General features: G+C 44.7%; 1 protein-coding gene across 1 annotated transcript in view; it reads left to right on the top strand.

Moving 5' to 3' along the window:
- The first annotated feature begins 14,284 nt into the window (after window positions 1-14,284).
- LOC137525533 (uncharacterized) overlaps window positions 14,285-19,736 on the top strand; it is a 39,269-nt gene continuing 33,817 nt past the window's right edge. The window contains exons 1-3 of the mRNA XM_068246664.1: window positions 14,285-14,439; window positions 15,570-15,865; window positions 19,256-19,471. Of these exons, the coding sequence (XP_068102765.1) occupies window positions 15,595-15,865; window positions 19,256-19,471 (487 nt within the window). The 5' untranslated portion in view covers window positions 14,285-14,439; window positions 15,570-15,594. The remainder of the gene's footprint in view (window positions 14,440-15,569; window positions 15,866-19,255; window positions 19,472-19,736) is intronic.

Below are 19,736 nucleotides of genomic sequence, written 5' to 3'. Positions count from 1 at the left end.
GGCTCCAGTCCGGGTGCGTCAGCCGGATGATCCGGACCCAAAAATAGAGCATGTTGGAAAAGTGTCCGGAGTCCGGATCCGATCCGGCTCCGGTCCGTTTGTACAGTATACGGTCCGGATCCGATCAGGCAAATCCGGACAGCAAACGCTAATGTGAACCGGGCCTTACCCACAATGACTCCGGATAGGTGAGAACATTTCATATGTTTCATAACCTCTGTGAGAAAAGGTTGGGTGCATTTTAAATTGACAAACTCCAGCAAGACAGTTACCATGATTTCCTCATTGATCAGCAGCTGCTTATGTCAATTTCTTGTGTATATTCAGTATGGGAATTACAGTCTAGCATCACTGCCATCTAGTGTTTCAGCTTGGAATTGCTGTCACCTACACCGCAACTGTGGAACTCTTGAACTTTTTATTATTTAGTATTTTTATAGTGGTGACATCTTCCGCAGTGCTGTACAGCGTATATTGTCTAGTCACTTAACTGTCCCTCAGAGGGGCTCTCAATCTCATCCACACTGCTATACTGTATGCATAGCTCACAACCAGGGCCGGTTTAAGCAACAATGGGGCCCCAGGGCAAAATAAACCTGGGGGGCCCCCCCAACATATACCCCGGAACAAAAATCGGCATTAGGGGACCTTTTTTGCAGCTGGTATAGTCAGGGTGTGAAGTCCCAATCGGTCGGAGCTCCACATTCTGGCTATCCCAGCCTGCATGGGGGACAAGGGGTTAAAAAGTTTCAGGAGGGGGGACCCCACATAATTTAAAAAAAAAACAATTCCCACACTCTAAACATAAAAAAAAATTGGGAAAATAGAAAAAAATGCCAGGGATCTTCATACAGCCATATTGCGGCTGTATAGCGATCCCTGGCCAAAGCGCTGCGGCTGCGTATGGACCCCCTGGAAACCCCGTCAGGAAATTTATTGCGCTTTAGTTTGATGCATGTAAAATTACACTACCGTTAGGTTTGCTACTAAAAGTGACATTTACCGCATTTAAGAGTATACTTTTTTCCTTCGAAACTTTAAAATCGATTTTCTCAAAAACTATAACTTCTTTTTGAAAAATTGTTTTTTCCTCTTATTCCTAATGATCTCCTTAACATGTCCTGCAAATTTAGGGTTTCTAGCATTTAAGGTGGATTTGCTATTAACCATTAAAGTCGGCAGGTTTTTAAATGTGTATTTTTTTTCCTTTGAAACTTTAAAATCGATTTTCTCAAAAACTATAAGGCCGATTTCAAAAATTGTTTTTTCCTCTTGTAGCCACTGGGGGCCCCTACAGGCTCTGGGGCCCTGGGGCAGCTGCCTCCTTTGCCTCTATGGTAGCGCCGGCCCTGCTCACAGCTGTCTCTCTTTCGGAGGGACAGTCCCTGTTTGGGAGCCCTGTCCCTCTTTCCTCCTCATTAGTCCCTCTTTCAGGAGTTTGCCCCTCTTTCTATGTAAATATGTATATTTCTCTACTAAACAATGTGTTTGATTGACTCTAAACTTTATTCCCATTCTTTAAATTGATATATTACTAATTTTAAAATGTTAATATAAAGGAAAAGGATAGAAAGGACCAGTGTGGCTTGAATTATAAAACAACATATTTTTTTTATGAAATCTTTATCGTGTGCGTGACTAGGGGCGTAATGAGGGTGTGATCAGGGGTGTGGCAGGGGCGTGGCTTAAGTGTCCCTTTTTTCTCATCTCAAAAAGTTAAGAGGTATGCTGTATGTCTACCTATGTGTGTATAGTAGTCTAGGGACAATTTAGGGGAAAGCCAATGAACTTATCAGTGTGATTTTGGCATGTGGGAGGAAGCCAGAGTGCTTGAAGGAAACCCACACAGACACAGGGGGAACATACAAACTCTGTGCAGATAGTGCCCTGGCTTGGATTCAAACCAGAGACACAGAGCTGCAAGGCGAGCGAGCTATCCACTACACTACCATGCTGCCCGTTAGTGTCTTTGAGAGCTGTGAAGGATTCCCAGGCAGTGCGCATTGTGCATGGAAATAGTAAAGTCTCTGAATAGGATAATGAATGCTATGATTTTGATACAGGAGCCAGCTAGGTGTATCTGTGCACATCAATATATGGATTCTTGGGCCATGAGATGTGATGATTTCAATGCCTCCTATTAGGCTCAGTGTGAGAGAACGCGGAAAAGCCGCCGCGTGTGCTGACAGCAAGGCAGCTGATTCCGCGTCCCACGCGGCGGTTTGCACGCAGAAGCGTGCGTCTGGTAACATGGCAGAACGCAGAAAAGCCGCCGCATGTACTGACAGCAAGGCGGCTGGTTCCGCGTCCAGCACGGCGGATTGCACGCAGCAGCGTGCGTCTGGTGTGGCTGAGTCTGTTAGTTCACACAGGCTTAGGAATACGCACGCGCTGAGAGGCAGAACTTTTATGATGGTCAAGGGGGGATCAGCTGACCAAGTCGATCAGCTGACCCCAGTGCTGGTAACTATTGGTTGATTACTTAGGGGTGGCGCCAGAGAGCGCTACTCCATATATAGTTGCTGCTGGCCAGTCACAAGTTGTCTGCCGTTGCGAACACTACGTGGAAGCACTCAGACCTTAGTCAGATCCTACAGTGTGTTTGAACCAGGAGGACCTGGGAATTCACACTGAGCCAGATTACTTGTATATTATTCTGTTTATGCTTTAGACCAGTTCCAGGGTGTAGAGACCACGGACCTCACACCCAGACTAGGGAACTTGTGTTATCATTCTGTTTATGCATTAGGCTAGTTCCGGGGTGTAGAGACCACGGACCTCACACCCAGACTAGGGAACTTGTGTTATCATTCTGTTTATGCATTAGGCTAGTTCCAGGATGTAGAGACCACGGACCTCACACCCAGACTAGGGAACTTGTGTTATCATTCTGTTTATGCATTAGGCTAGTTCCAGGATGTAGAGACCACGGACCTCACACCCAGACTAGGGAACTTGTGTTATCATTCTGCTTATACTTCAGACTAGTTCCAGAGTGTAGAGACCACGGACCTCACACCCAAGACTAGGCATTGTTTGATATCTGTTATGACTTATTGCTTTCCTGACTACTCTTCTGTCCTCTGATTCGGTACCTCGCATATCTGATACTCCGTTGCCAAACCCTGCTTGCCTTGGATACCGAATCAGTCTTCTGTCTTTGTACTTTGTTTGTCCGTGTGTTGCCGACCTGGCTTGCCCGACCTCGAGAGCTATCTCTCCTATTAGGAGATAGTCTCCAGATCGGTCAGTGACATCCACCTTCAGGTGTCACTCACTCTCTGGTCCTTCCTACTTCCAGCCTGACTCCACCCCTTGGAGAGTCTCAGGCTACTGGAAGGTTTCTGTACTCTCAAGAGCAGTATTCCCATACTGCCTATGATCACCTGCTCATCAGGTGCATTACTCAAAGTACTACTGTTACACCAAACACTCACATACCTATAGGTGTCCAGAGGTTAGCAATATATCTGTATTATCGGTGATTCTGCAGATCATCAATAATCAGGTATATATCTGCATTCTTGGTGATACTGCAGATCACCAATAATCAGATTCTCTCTGCGTGCTGACACCGATCGTTAAAGAACGGCAGACCAAACCCAAATGGACCCACTCAACAGCCGTCTGAATGCACTCACCACCTCGGTGGAAAATTTCATCCAAGTGCTGGACAATCATCAGACCCAGATCAATGCCTTGTCTGGGTCTGCACAAGCCCTACAGACGGCTGTGGATACAGTGTGATCTCCTCCTAGCACAGACATACGCATGTCTGTACCTGAAAGGTTTTCTGGTTACAGATCTGACTTTCAGAACTTTAGAAATCGAGTGTTATCGTACTTTGAGCTGAGACCTAATTCTTCAGGAACCGTAGCACAAATAATTACGTTTATTAAGACGCTATTGTCAGGGGATTCCCAGACCTGGGCATATAATCTCCAGCCAGAGGATGGGGCTTTAGCCTCGGTTGAGGCCTTTTTTAAAGCCATGGCTATAATTTATGATGATCCGGACATTGCCTCTACCGCTCAGCAGAAGCTCAAAACTTTGCGGCAGGGCAGGGATCCGGTTGAAATTTATGCAGCTGAGTTTAGAAAATGGGCAGTTTCAGCTAGATGGGGTTCATTTGCACTTCTAGACTGTTTTTTGTCAGGGTTGTCAGACGCAGTCTCAGAGCTAATGTTGGGTCATCCTGAGCCGAAGTCCATCGATGAGGCTATTTTGTTAGCAGTCAGAATTGATCGTCGTCTACGTTATCAAAGGCAGACCCGGGGTAGGAACAATGTGAGATATGTGTCCTACGCTGCACCTCCATCTGTTCCATCTCCACCCGCTTCACCTCCACCAGAACCAATGCAGATTGGTCGGTTAAGATTGTCTTGGGTGGAACGGAGGCGCAGAGAAACAGAGCAGCTCTGTCTATACTGTGCAGATGGGGGTCATAGAGTGCAGAATTGTCCCAAGAAGTCGGGAAACGCTGTAGGTTTAGTCGGAGGTGTAGGTGTAGTCGGAGGTAATACCCTAGGCGCACAGTCGTTACCTCTAGATGATAAACGTTTGCTCCTCCCTTGTGCGATATCTTGGAAGGATAAGACAGAGAATACTGAAGCCTTCATTGACTCTGGCTCAGCAGCCAACTTTATGGATTATGAATTTGCTAAGAAATTGGGGATCCCGATCTCCCCATTAAAACAACAGATTCGGGTCACTGCAGTGGATGATTCCCCCCTGCAGAGTAACCATTCTCTGTCTCAGACCCCAGAGTTAAGGGTCACTATAGGGGTGTTACATAAAGAGAGTTTACTATTTCTGGTGTTGCGAATGACAACCTCCACGATCATTCTTGGCATGCCATGGTTACAACTTCACTCGCCTCAGATCAATTGGGCTACAGGTCAGCTAACGAGCTGGTCTACCCATTGTGATCATCATTGTCTAGCGAAGGTATCCTTGGGTAAAACCAAGATTCACATGGAGGGATTGCCAGATCAGTATTCAGAATTTGCAGACGTATTTTGTCCCAAATCAGCCGATAAACTTCCTCCACACCGCCCTTTTGATTGCCCCATTGATCTCAGATCTGGTTGTATGCCCCCTAGAGGTCATCTCTATAATCTATCTGGACCAGAGAAATTAGCCATGCAAGAATACATCCGAGAAAATTTAGCTAAGGGTCTTATTCGACCTTCTCGCTCCCCGCAGGGGCAGGTTTCTTTTTTGTGAAAAAGAAGGATGGAGGCCTCCGTCCATGCATTGATTAACGAGGCTTAAATAAAATGACAGTAAAAAATCGTTATCCTTTGCCTTTAATAGACGATTTATTTACCCAGGTCACCAATGCTAAGATTTTCTCGAAACTGAATTTAAGGGGTGCATACAACCTTGTGCGTATCAGGGATGGTGATGAATGGAAGACGGCCTTTAACACGCCCGACGGGCACTACGAGTACCTAGTGATGCCCTTCGGGTTGTGTAACGCCCTGGCCGTCTTTCAGGAGCTGATTAATGAGGTCTTCAGAGAGGTATTGGGCAAATTCGTCTTGGTGTATTTAGACGACATACTAATTTTCTCGTCCAACCTCTCAGAACACAGGAAACATGTTAAGTTTGGGTTATGGAAATTAAGACAAAATATGCTGTATGCTAAATTGGAGAAGTGCATTTTCGAAGTGACCTCTATCGCCTTTCTGGGGTACATAATTTCGACCTCTGGCCTCTCTATGGACCCTGGAAAAGTTTCAGCTGTCTTGGAGTGGCCCCAACCTGTAGGATTGAAGGCTCTCCCAAGATTCCTGGGGTTCGCCAACTACTATAGGAGGTTCATAAAGGGGTACTCTACGGTGATATCACCTCTCACCAGTCTCACCAAAAAAGGGGCAGATACTCACCACTGGTCCCCTGAGGCCCATGCTGCTTTCTCCACTCTGAAGAAATTGTTCTGTTCTGCACCCATATTGAGACATGTTGACATCACCTTTCCCTTTATCGTGGAGGTAGATGCCTCAGAAGTAGGGGTAGGGGCTGTGCTGTCTCAGCATTCCGGGTTGCAGGGAAAATTGCACCCTTATGCCTATTTCTCTCGTAGGTTTTCACCCGCAGAGAAAAACTACGACATAGGCAATAGGGAACTCCTAGCCATCAAGTTGGCCTTTGAGGAATGGCGACATTGGCTAGAAGGGGCAGAACATACCATTACTGTTTACCCTGACCACAAGAATTTGGTATACATTGAGGGTGCTAAGAGACTTAGCCCCCGGCAGGCCCGGTGGTCATTATTTTTCTCAAGATTCAGATTTGTAATCACGTATACCTCTGGCAGTAAGAACATCAAGGCTGATGCCTTATCCAGATGTTTTGAGCCCGAGACAGCACAGCCCTCAGACCCAGAAACCATTCTCCTTCAGAAAGTGGTTCTGGCAGCCACTGAGACCTGGAGGGACTGGACAGAGACGTTGAGTCATTTCCAACAGGATGTGCCAGAGGGGAAGCCTGAGGGGGTCATGTTTGTACCACTGCCTTTTCGTCTACAAATACTGCAGCTGTTCCATTCCCACAAGAATGCTGGGCATCCTGGGGCCACCAGAACTCAGGACCTCATTGCTAGATGTGCTTGGTGGCCGTCATTGGCAACTGACTGCAAGGAGTATGTGAGAGAATGTGCAGTGTGTGCTAGGAGCAAACCCTCCCATCAGGCACCTGTTGGGACATTACAGCCTTTACCAGTCCCGAGTGAACCATGGACCCATTTGTCCATGGATTTTGTGGGCGAACTCCCCAGGTCTGAGGGCATGACGGTCATTTGGGTGGTAGTCGATCGATTCAGTAAGATGGCCCATTTTGTCCCCCTGAAAGGACTCCCCTAGGCCCAGGAACTAGCTGATCTCTTCATCCAGCATATTTTCCGGCTGCATGGCATTCCGTAAAATATAGTGTCAGATCGGGGAGTCCAATTTGTTTCCAAGTTTTGGAGGGCATTCTGCCATCAGTTAGACATGGAGCTTTCTTTTTCATCAGGCTACCACCCACAGACGAATGGCCAGACCGAGAGAACCAATCAGTCTCTGGAACAATTTCTGAGGTGTTATGTTGCAGATGCACAAACCGATTGGGTCAAATTCTTGCCGTTTGCAGAATTTGCACACAACAATCTAAAAAGCTCCTCCTCAGGATTTTCCCCATTTCAGGTGGTGACGGGAAGATCACCTAAGTTCACTCCATTGCCAGTGGCTTCTACTCCGTTTCCAGCCCTGGAGAAGTGGCAAAGGTCTTTGAAGCAGATTTGGGGAATGGTTGAAAGGAATCTGGGGAGGGCTTTTCAGAGTCAGAAGAAACAGGCTGACAAGAGACATTCCGTAGAGTGGGAATTTCTTCCAGGAGACTTGGTCTGGGTGTCCACACAACATTTGGCTCTGAAGCAACTGTCACCCAAGTTAGGTCCCAGATTTGTGGGTCCCTTTCCAGTGACCAGGAAAATCAATAATGTCACTTATGCCATTGATCTCCCTACCAGCATGCGAGGTGTGAGATCATTTCATGTGTCCTTGCTCAAGCCGGCAGTGCACGTTGATTCCCCCCCCCCCCCCCCGTGTTGATCGATGACCAACCTGAGTATGAAATTGAGAAGATTCTGGACTCACGGCTTGTGCAGAACTCCGTGCAGTATTTGGTTCACTGGAAGGGGTTCCGCGTCCAGCGCGGTGCATTGCACGCAGCAGCGTGCGTCTGGTGTGGCTGAGTCTGTTAGTTCACACAGGCTTAGGAATATGCGCGCGCGCGCTGAGAGGCAGAACTTTTATGATGGTCAAGGGGGATCAGCTGACCAAGCCGATTAGCTGACCCCAGTGCTGGTAACTATTGGTTGATCACTTAGGGGTGGCGCCAGAGAGCGCTACTCCATATATAGTTGCTGCTGGCCAGTCACAAGTTGTCTGCCGTTGCGAACACTACGTGGAAGCACTCAGACCTTAGTCAGATCCTACAGTGAGTTTGAACCAGGAGGACCTGGGAATTCACACTGAGCCAGATTACTTGTATATTATTCTGTTTATGCTTTAAGCCAGTTCCAGGGTGTAGAGACCACGGACCTCACACCCAGACTAGGGAACTTGTGTTATCATTCTGTTTATGCATTAGGCTAGTTCCAGGATGTAGAGACCACGGACCTCACACCCAGACTAGGGAACTTGTGTTATCATTCTGCTTATACTTTAGACTAGTTCCAGGGTGTAGAGACCACGGACCTCACACCCAGACTAGGGAACTTGTGTTATCATTCTGCTTATACTTCAGACTAGTTCCAGGGTGTAGAGACCACGGACCTCACACCCAAGACTAGGCATTGTTCGATATCTGTTATGACTTATTGCTTTTCTGACTACTCTTCTGTCCTCTGATTCGGTACCTCGCATATCTGATACTCCGTTGCCAAACCCTGCTTGCCTTGGATACCGAATCAGTCTTCTGTCTTTGTACTTTGTTTGTCCGTGTGTTGCCGACCTGGCTTGCCCAACCTTGAGAGCTATCTCTCCTATTAGGAGATAGTCTCCAGATCGCTCAGTGACATCCACCTTCAGGTGTCACTCACTCTCTGGTCCTTCCTACTTCCAGCCTGACTCCACCCCTTGGAGAGTCTCAGGCTACTGGAAGGTTTCTGTACTCTCAAGAGCAGTATTCCCATACTGCCTATGATCACCTGCTCATCAGGTGCATTACTCAAAGTACTACTGTTACACCAAACACTCACATGCCTATAGGTGTCCAGAGGTTAGCAATATATCTGTATTATCTGTGATTCTGCAGATCATCAAAAATTAGGTATATATCTGCATTCTTGGTGATACTGCAGATCACCAATAATCTGATTCTCTCTGCATGCTGACACCGATCGTTACACTCAGGGTTAATGTTTAATAAAGCATTTATTGATTTCACATATACATTAATTGTGCTTATTCATCTATTATGAATATACATTTCGGGGTGCACCCAAAAGCCTATTTACCTTCTAGTAGCTTTTTGATTAGGCAGGTTGCACCTTTTCAGTGACAATTAAATGAATGCATATTGTTTACTTATAGAGACTCTGTAACAAAATATTCAGCCTTATTTCTTCTATCTTATAAGTTCCTATACCTGTTCTAATGTGTTCTAGATTACTGCAGCCTTTTCTAGTTGCACTCTGTAATATATTGTACCTTCTTTTCTTTGTCAAGCTTTGCCCACCCAGGGAGGAATGTGCTGCCTCTGCTGTAATTGGGTCAAGTTATGCATTCCCCCTTCAGGCTGTGTGTGCTTTATTTATTTTTTCACAGCCTTCCTTGCTCTCAGTTTCAGCTTGTTTGTGAGGCTGAGAGGGGAGGGAGCTGCCTCTCACATGCTGAGAGACTGTGACTAATCCCAGACTGGAGTGCAGATAATTCACTATGTAATAAAAACTTGTAGTATACTGTAACATGAGATAATATATATATATATATATATATATATATATATATATATATATATATATATATATATGCACACACACACACACGCGCGCGCACACACACACATGTGTATGTATATATATATATTACATCTATACTCACATACATCACTTCCTGGTTACATATACACTCACATACATCACTTCCTGGTTCATGTTTTTTTGTTTGTAAACACTGCCTAAAACTGGCGATTAAAAGCCAGGATCGTGACGGGGAGCGGGGGAAACAACAAAGAGGGACCCAGGAGATCACAGTGACTTGATTGGTATGTTTTTTTTACTGTACTAATCGGACACTACAGATTCTCTTTAACCCTCCTGGCGGTCTATTAAAAACCACCAGGGGGCAGCGCAACCGCCTAGGGCCCGCTACATGATAGCCGCTATGCAGCAGCATCCCCCCACCCGCTCCGATCGCCTCCGATCTGCAAAGAACGGGATTTCCTGGAGGGCTTTTCCCGTCGCCATGGCGATGGTCGTGATGACGTCATCGACGTCATCGATGTTGTGACGTCATCAGGAGTCCCGATCCACCCCTCAGCGCTGCCTGCCGCTGATAGGCCAGGCTGCACAAGGGGTCCGGGGGGGGGGGGGGGGGGGCGGCGTGGCAAAATCAAATCGGCCCAGCAGGGCCTGAGAAATCCTGCTGAGCGGCTTACCCCGAACTACGTTTGGGGTTACCGCCAGGAAGGTTACTTAATTCATTTGTGAATGTCATTGGCCTTAAAGAGGAATTCCAGTGAAAATAATGTAAGAAAAAAGTGCTTAATTTTTACAATAGTTATGTAAAAAGTATTTAGTCAGTGTTTTCCCATTGTAAAATCTTTCCTCACCCTGATTTACATTCTGACATTTATCACATGGTGACATTTTTCCTGCTGTCAGGTGATCTCACTGGAAGGAGATGCTGCTTGCATTTTGGCAGTTGGAAACAGCTGTTTTTAAACACAATGCAACAAGGCTCCCACAGTGTGATGTCAGTACCTCAGTACTGTGAGGCGCTGACATCACAGTGTGGGAGGGGTTTCACCACAAAATCAGCCATACAGACCCCCCTGATGATCCGTTTGAGAAAAAGGAAAGCTTTCTCATGGGAGAGGGGGTATCAGCTGGTGATTGGGATTGGGATTACGGTTTCTCTTTAACGATGATATTCAAATCTACAATTGCTTAATAAGGCCACTGGTGTTCCTATAACAACCTCACCATTAGTGTCGTCCAGGTCACTGAATCTTATCTTCTTCGTGACTGAGGCTCATCTCCTCTCTTTACCCACTCAAATGAGCTTTATGTTCTCTCCCTTCCTCCCCCTACAACTCAGCCTCTTGAGTCACAGTCATGGAAAGGGCCGAGTCAATTCAGCAGAGGAGGGAGGGGAAGCAGAGTGACCAGGCAGAGAGATTCTAGAGGGCAATGATTATCTTTAATTCGAGAACAAGGGAAAAAATACAGAGACAGAGGGAGCCTAGTTGGGTACTGTATATCAGATGTGATGGACAAACACAGGTGAGCTGTATACTCACAAGTGTGGGAACAGGTAAAAAGGGTGCCATGCGGTTGAGGACATTTGGGCACCGCCATAGTCCATAATGTGAATTATGGCTATAGCAGTGCTCAATGAGTAATTTGGGTGCCGGCAAAAGACGGAGCCCAAATTACAATTAAACAGTGCATTTTCGTCCATCAGCAATAGCTGCAAACTGAATTGTGTTTTTCCCTTTTGTACGATGCCTTAGAGGAAGAACAATATTCCACACCAGCAGCAAATTTGCCACGGGGGGAGCCGGCCCTGCGCCTAAATTTCCCAGTGTCCTTTGTACATGCACACATGTGGGTTGCTACTACATAAGGCAACCACTTTAGATAGCATGAGGTTGGTAAGTACCGTCACCACTCAGGTTTAATATTCTACAATGGCTACAGCTCCCAAAATAAAAAAAAACTATGAAGTTAAAGAGAACCTGAGCTGAAAATAAAAAGTCAAAATAACCATACACAGGTCATACTTACCATCTGTGTAGTCTACTCCTCAATCTCTTTCTCCTCTCCTGTCCCATTTGTCCACTGTGATTAATGGAATTCTTTGTCCTCCATTTTAAAAATGGCCATTACCCCATAGCAGCTTTCTGGTTAGCACACTGTTAAACTGTAATATCACCCACTTGAGCTATAGGGAAACATGGACATTACCTTGCATTTTCAGTTGTAGCTGACAGCTGCTGATATATAACTGACAGCAACTGGTATATTTCAGTTCTGACAAAATATTGTCAGAACTGGAAGGGATTACTGTAAGAAGAAAATGGTGAGCTTCTGAGAGGAACTGACGGTGAGGGTGGTATGTAATATTGATTTGCAGCTACGTCATGTGCTTATTTTAAATCATTTTCCTCGCTTCAGGTTCCCTTTAAGAATAACATGGGGGGTGCCCCCGAAAAAATATAAAATAATTGAAAACTGGTTAAAAGGAAGATAAGTGTGAGCTCAGACACAGAGCTCTATAGCACTATGGACTCAGCACTTTGTCATTGACCTGAGGAAACGGCTATACGGTGGCTTGCAAAAGTATTCAGCCCCCTTAAAGTTTTCCCCATTTTGTCACATTACAGCCACAAACATGAATCAATTTTATTGGAATTCCACATGAAAGACCAATACAAAGTGGTGTACACGTGAGAAGTGGAACGAAAATCAGAAATGATTGCAAACCTTTTTTACAAATAAATAACTGCAAAGTGGTGTGTGCATAATTATTCAGCCCCCTTTGGTCTGAGTGAAGTCAGTTGCCCATAGACATTGCCTGATGAGTGCTAATGACTAAATAGAGTGCACCTGTGTGTAATCTAATGTCAGTACAAATACAGCTGCTCTGTGACGGCCTCAGAGGTTGTCTAAGAGAATATTAGGAGCTACAACACCATGAAGTCCAAAGAACACACCAGACAGGTCAGGGATAAAGTTATTAAGAAATTTAAAGCAAGCTTAGGCTACAAAAAGATTTCCAAAGCCTTGAACATCCCACGGAGCACTGTTCAAGCGATCATTCAGAAATGGAAGGAGTATGGCACAACTGTAAACCTACCAAGACAAGGCCGTCCACTTAAACTCACAGACCGAACAAGGAGAGCGCTGATCAGAAATGCAGTCAAGAGGCCCATGGTGACTCTGGACGAGCTGCAGAGATCTACAGCTCAGGTGGGGGAATCTGTCCATAGGACAACTATTAGTCATGCACTGCACAAAGTTGGCCTTTATGGAAGAGTGGCAAGAAGAAAGGCATTGTTAACAGAAAAGCATAAGAAGTCCTGTTTGCAGTTTGCCACAAGCCATGTGGGGGACACAGCAACCATGTGGAAGAAAGTGCTCTGGTCAGATGAGACCAAAATGGAACTTTTTGACCAACATGCAAAACGCTATGTGTGGCGGAAAACTAACACTGCACATCACTCTGAACACACCATCCCCACTGTCAAATATGGTGGTGGCAGCATCATGCTCTGGGGGTGCTTCTCTTCAGCAGGGACAGGGAAGTTGGTCAGAGTTGATGGGAAGATGGATGGAGCCAAATACAGGGCAATCTTGGAAGAAAACCTCTTAGAGCCTGCAAAAGACTGGAGACTGGGGCAGAGGTTCACCTACCAGTAGGACAATGACCCTAAACATAAAGCCAGGGCAACAATGGAATGGTTTAAAACAAAACATATCCATGTGTTAGAATGGCCCAGTAAAAGTCCAGATCTAAATCCAATCGAGAATCTGTGGCAAGATCTGAAAACTACTGTTCACAAACGCTGTCCATCTAATCTGACTGAGCTGGAGCTGTTTTGCAAAGAAGAATGGGCAAGGATTTCATTCTCTAGATGTGCAAAGCTGGTAGAGACATACCCTAAAAGACTGGCAGCTGTAATTGCAGCAAAAGGTGGTTCTACAAAGTATTGACTCAGGGGGCTGAATAAATATTATTTATTCATAAAAAGTGTTTGGAATCATGTATGATTTTCATTCCACTTCTCACGTGTACACCACTTTGTATTGGTCTTTCACGTGCAATAAAATTGATTCATGTTTGTGGCAGTAATGTGACAAAATGTGGAAAACTTCAAAGGGGGTGAATACTTTTGCAAGCCACTGTAGCCCACGAAACGTATTGTCATTCATTGTGCAATATTGATAAAAAGGCTGAATCTTTTGTGCAGTGGAATTTTTGATGGTAAGACCACACTTATCTTCTTTTTAACCAGTTTGTAGTTATTTTATTTATTAGTTATTATTGTTTATTGGTGTTATTTGTCACTTCAATGTTTAAATTAACAGATATTAACAGAACAGTACAAACTTATACTGCTCTCTACATTGAAATAACACATTCAAACTTTAATTTAGTCAATGTTTGCTGCAATGCTTTTCATCTTATTATAGCTCCCACTGAGGATTCTAAAAATAATTAAAACCGAAAGGAAGGCCAAAATGCTCCTTTGACAATCATGGCAACGGTACTTTGTATAATCTGTTTGGAGTACTGATGCCATTATAAACTCCCAATTGAATGTAGTAGTCCTAATCTGCACAGTGCAGGAATCCTTGCTACTTGCTTTCAACATCTGAACAAATCCTGGCAGCAAACTCTGACAATCCTTTTGGCTAGCTTCTGTGAGAAACATTGTGCTAAGATTGTGTTTTGTTTTCTCATAAGAACAAAACAAGCAAGTTGAAATAACAAAATATCATGAGTCCTTGCTATATATAGAGCCAACTTGAAAGCTATGAATACAACAAACAGGTTGGGAACCAGTTGGTGCAGAAGATGCTGGTCTGTTCTGTAAACATGCCTTGAAATGTCAGACCTCCTTTTACTTCCTCTTTGTATAGTTGAAGTAGTTGAATCTGTATTATTCAGAAAGAAGAAACTACGTTACAAACAGCCACAAGTCCCATCTGGAAGATTCAAGTCTGTAAGTGATGGGGGGATAATTCTTACTGGTGGAGGGGGGGGGGGGGGGGGGGTTTGGATCGTCAGTATAGTACAGAATTAGTAAAATACTGCAAAGCATTGGGAGATGAGATAATTCTGGGTGGTGGGTTATAAGTGAAGATACTAACACAGGAAAAATCAGCTTCTCAGCAGACATTGCAGTGTAGAGACATTATCTACAGCAGTGGCAAGGGCCATCTGTAGACAAAAAGCCAACTGGGATTCCATCTTTCTTCTTTTCCGTAACACTTGTGTGGATGGGATATCTGTCACTGATGCTTAGTCCCTCAATATAGAGTATAGAGTGATATAAAGAGAGAAGAGCACATGCCCAAGAACTGAGCCTTGAGGAAAATCAATGCATAAAACTCACAAAAGACAGAGGAAGGCTGGCATTGAGTCACACTGGAAGACAACTTCAACTACTGTAAACCTAACTAATAACATTACCAGTTGCAAAACAAATGATCAGATTGTCTTGTAATGAAGTAATTGCTGAGAAAATATAGCACAAATGAGGCATATCGCTGCCTGGTAAGGATCAGGACCTGATTCCTTGGGCAACACTGCAGGGCCATATCTGTACTGTTGCTATGTTGGGAGGCATAGAGTGACAGAGTGGATTGAGAGTGATGTCACACAGATGGCAGGGTTGAGAAGGGAGAACGATGCTTTCAAGCGGTGTTCAGTTGAATTGATCTGCCAGGCTGAGAACTGGCCAAGAATTCAGGGAGCATCGTGGGGAAGTGAGCTGTACACATGCTACATTCACCTATTATTGATTCATTTGTATTTATTTTCTTTTGCTGTATTTATTGCTTTAGACCATAGATGAACTTTAAGTTTCAAGCCACTTTAACCATTCATACCTGAACTGTTTTCTAATTGATTTATTTTTGTGTATTTAATTATTTATTTATTGCTGTGTTTAATGCCTTAGACCATTAGATGGACTTTAAGTTTCAAGCCACTTTAACCATTCACACCTGAACTGTTTTCTAATGTGTAAACTTCATGTTTGGATGCTGTCAATAGAAACAGAAATGCCAAATGGGCATAAAGTAATAGTAGTGAATATCACTGGGGTTGATTGTGAGCTCTGTGCCACAGCTGGTCTCCTTTGGTGTGTTTGAAGATGTTTTTGAAGAAGGAAGTGGTAGGAATCTTGAGCCGAGATTCTATGATCTGCTACAACTGGTTGACTAATGTCCTCAGACGTTCTCCTGTAGTGAAAGCTGTGCACCCTATCTACATATCATCAAATGACTCTCTGGAATACCGTGATAAGATCAACAAATGCACCTTAGCCATCATATACCATACCACGAACCGAGGAAGAGTGAATGTCACCAATGTCACTGACTCCTTGTATGATGAACAAATAGAATATCTCCATGTCAAGATAGGTAAGATGGAAACTTCATCAATATATTTGACAGTGTAAACTGTACAACAATTTAATGCTCTCCTATGCATTGTCCTTAACAAAGCGAGTGATAGAAAGACAATCCTCAACTTAAACAGTTAAAGCGGAATATAACCCTGCATTTCAACTTTGCTCTAAAACATTATTTACAGCATATTATATTCAACCAGCATTTTTTTTTACTAGACCAGCATTGGAAGGGTTACACGCACAGCTTTAAAGTTCAGTGGAGACTGAGACATGCTGCCGGCAGCCGAAGTTTAGATAGATACATTTAAGTAAACAGAATGTAACAAGTGGTGAATGTTACACACTCTTTGGCTGTCCTCCAGCTCCTGCACAGTCAGAGAGAGTGAGTCAAATTCCTTACGTGTTACATTCTGTTTACTTAAATGTATCTATCTAAGCTTCGGCTGCCGGCAGCATGTCTCTCCATGAACTTTAAAGCTTTGTGTGTAGCCCTTCCAATGCTGGTCTAGTAAAAAAAAAAATGCTGGTTGCATATAATATTCTGTAAATAATATTTTAGAGCAAAGTTGAAATGCAGGGTTAGATTCCGCTTTAATAAGCAGGTCATCTTGGTGCCATGAGTTGGGCACCGTTATAGCACTAATGCTATAATCTGCAGCCCGCACATGGGTAATTGGGGGTTTCAGCGGTCGTCAAACCCCAAATTACTTTTCCATTTGAGTTGCTACGGCTTAATAGGGGAATAGTATTTAACACCGCCAGGAATTAAAGCGCCAACTGTGCGAGCCATCATTTACTCATACTGGGCCCAACTCACTGGCAACACGAGAATACGAACACATTAATTTGGCTGCTGTAGGCTAAAAAGCTGTTGCACATGCTAAAGAAAACTCAGTCCATGGGGTTAGTTTGATGCTGTTTCACTGAGTCCACAGGAGTCTCATGACATTTATGGTCCAACACGCTGAATTCCCTAACAATACTGATGATTATGCAATGAATGAGCACTTTGTATTCCTACCAACTTAAAACTGCTCACTCACTTGTGCTCATCATTACTCCACCCATCATTACTCCACCCCCTCCACTGAAACGCACACAGAGATCAGCTGTAAATGACTGTAGAGTACTTGTATACAGCCGAACAATCAAGCAGCAATTGTTAGGGCAGAAACACATTTAACCATGTGTACAAGCCTTAATCTGACCATACATCAGATGACTTATTATAATCAGAATCGAAAGAAAATCCGCTAAGTGCATGCCCAATCGACAATGCGACCAATTTTGGGCCAAAATTGGTCGCATTAGTCAATCTGCTCCTCCTAATGGGTAAGTTCAGCCCCCCGGTGCCCAGTGCACTACGCATTACCTGTCAGAGGTGCCCGCTTGTCCTTCGCCTGCTCTGAGCACAGTTTTTGCTTCATACATGCACCCCATGTGGTTGCCGAAGTAACGGGGTGCATGTGTGACGTCACACACGTGCCCGTGTTACTAGGCAACCACATATGGCAGTCCACATATGACAAACAGTGGACAGGTAATGTATAGTGCATGTATAGTGTAGTGTGGGGCGACACACACATTAGGGGGGTTGGCGAGGCGGCACACAAGGCTGATTCCAGATCAATTTCAGCATGAAATTGATCAGGAATCAGCCTGCGGTGTATGGGCAGCTGACAGATCTCTTTCTAATCAGATTCAATTAGAGAGAGATTTGTCTCCTGGTCTAAACTGCCCATCAATCGCTAGATGTGTGGCTAGCTTGAGAGACTTTCAGTCTAATAGATTTTGTACATTGCATTCTTCTCTCAGATAAAGGTATTTGCTGGGTCCAGTTCCTCCAACTCAATTTCTGAGTTCTCTGTCTGCTGTCTTCTGGGGCATAGCCCACCCCCTTGTAGAAAAATGGTGCCTCAGATAGAGAAAGGACACTCTGTAGAATGTTTGATTTTGGCTGAATTGTCTGTATAAGTCCTCAAAAGGAAAAATAAAGAAATTGTAGACATTGATAAAGTACATACATGTCAGACTCTGGTCCAGGAGCAAAATCTGGCCTGCAGTGCCATCAAAATGGGTCCACAAGTGGTTTCCCGACCTCCCTAAGCCTATATGGCTAAGCACTGGAACTATAAAGCCACATGGCAAAGGAAGAGGGGCTACTATACACCAGGGAACCGTATGGGGAGGGGTTCACTAAATACTAGGGAACTGATTAGTTCTGAATTTTAGGGTCTAAAAGCGGTACCATTTTTTCACACACTTTTTAGACCTTAATAGCAGGAAAAAATCATACTGAAGTGAGATCTGCGGCAGCCCCTGCACTAACTCACCTCCCTGGGATCCAGCACTGCAATTCTCCTCTGTACCCCTACAGTGAGATCACCATCTGTCGTCATGACAATGAATAGAGATCCATATCCTTCTAGGATCGGAAGAAGAATGTCTACCAGTGTCTGAATCCCAGGGGAGGTGAGTTGAAATGCCCGCTGCGCTGCAGGCCCTGCACAAACCTCCATGTGTCTCCTCCAAGTCAGGCTCGGGAGAACTACTCCTGGCTTCTTTTTCCCACCCCGAGCCTGACTCTGGGTTATCTGTAGGGAGGTTAAGGGATGGAGAGGGGTCACTAGACACCAGGGAACTGTATGGTGGAGCGCAAGCCACAAGGGAACTGTATAAGGGAGGGAGCCATAAGACTCCAGGAAACTGTGTAGGGGTGGGGCGGGGGAGTCACTAGAGAACTGTATAGGAAGCAGGGGCATTAGACACCAGGGAATAGTATCAAGGAGGGGTGGGCACCTGACACCACATAACTGTATAGGGGTGGGAGGGAGACCATTAGGCTCCAAAGAACTGTATGGGGAGGGGGGCAGGGGGTATTAGACACCAGGGAACAGTATAGGGGAGGGATGGGGCCCCTGACAGCAGGGGGCTGTAAAGGAAAGGGGGAGAATTAGACACCAGGCAACTGAATTGGGGATAGGGAATGTAAAGCACCAGGGAACTGTATGGGGGAGGGAGGGGGCCACTACATAATACATTGCATAGGAGAGGGAGGGGGCCACTACACACAACTGTATATGGAAGTGAGGGGGGGGGGGGCATAAGACAATAGGGAATTGTATAGGGGAGGGAAAGGGGCACTATACACCTGGGAACTATATAGGGGAGGGAAAGGGGGGGAGGCATTAATAGACACCAGCAAAGTGCATAGAGGAGGGAGGGGGTCATTAGACACCAAGAAACTGTATAAGGGATGGAGGTGGCCAGTAGACATTGAGGTTGGCCTGGGATTTTGTTACAGTTTTCAATTTTGTCCCACTGTGTCTTTGAGTTTGACACCCCCTGATATTGCACCATTAGATAAAACAACTCAGTTATCTCTTTTATTTATCTTCAGGGAAGGACAATGTGATTGTGGTGGTTGATAACCTACAGGACAGCAGTGACCAGAAGAAGGAGAAAATCCTGAAGGATCAGCCAAGAATTAAGGAACTGACCCGGGACCTATTCCTGTTTGAGGAGACAAATGAAAGGATAGAGAACATGGGGGATGATGCAAATGTCCCTCTAATTCACTCAGATAATTTGGAGGGGATTCTCAGAATAATTCAAGGTAAAAATGTGACTTTATATAGGTTTCTGTTACATTTTCTATCCTATTCAAAATGATCCAGTTACTTTTTTTATAACCATGATATGAATGCAAATATCAGAATCATAAAATACTCAACACAGTAGGAGTCTCTATTATCTGACACCGGCGGGGATCGGCTGATGACGGCATAAGTGTGCTTTCTAGTTGCTTGAGACTTGTAGCTTGATTAATTAAGCATTTCTCGCTGAAACAGCGGGAGTTCAATCTTATTGTGCATGTGTGA

Source organism: Hyperolius riggenbachi, chromosome 7 (assembly GCF_040937935.1).
Source record: "Hyperolius riggenbachi isolate aHypRig1 chromosome 7, aHypRig1.pri, whole genome shotgun sequence".
NCBI lineage: Eukaryota > Metazoa > Chordata > Amphibia > Anura > Hyperoliidae > Hyperolius > Hyperolius riggenbachi.
This window is presented reverse-complemented; position numbering and strand designations above follow the sequence as displayed.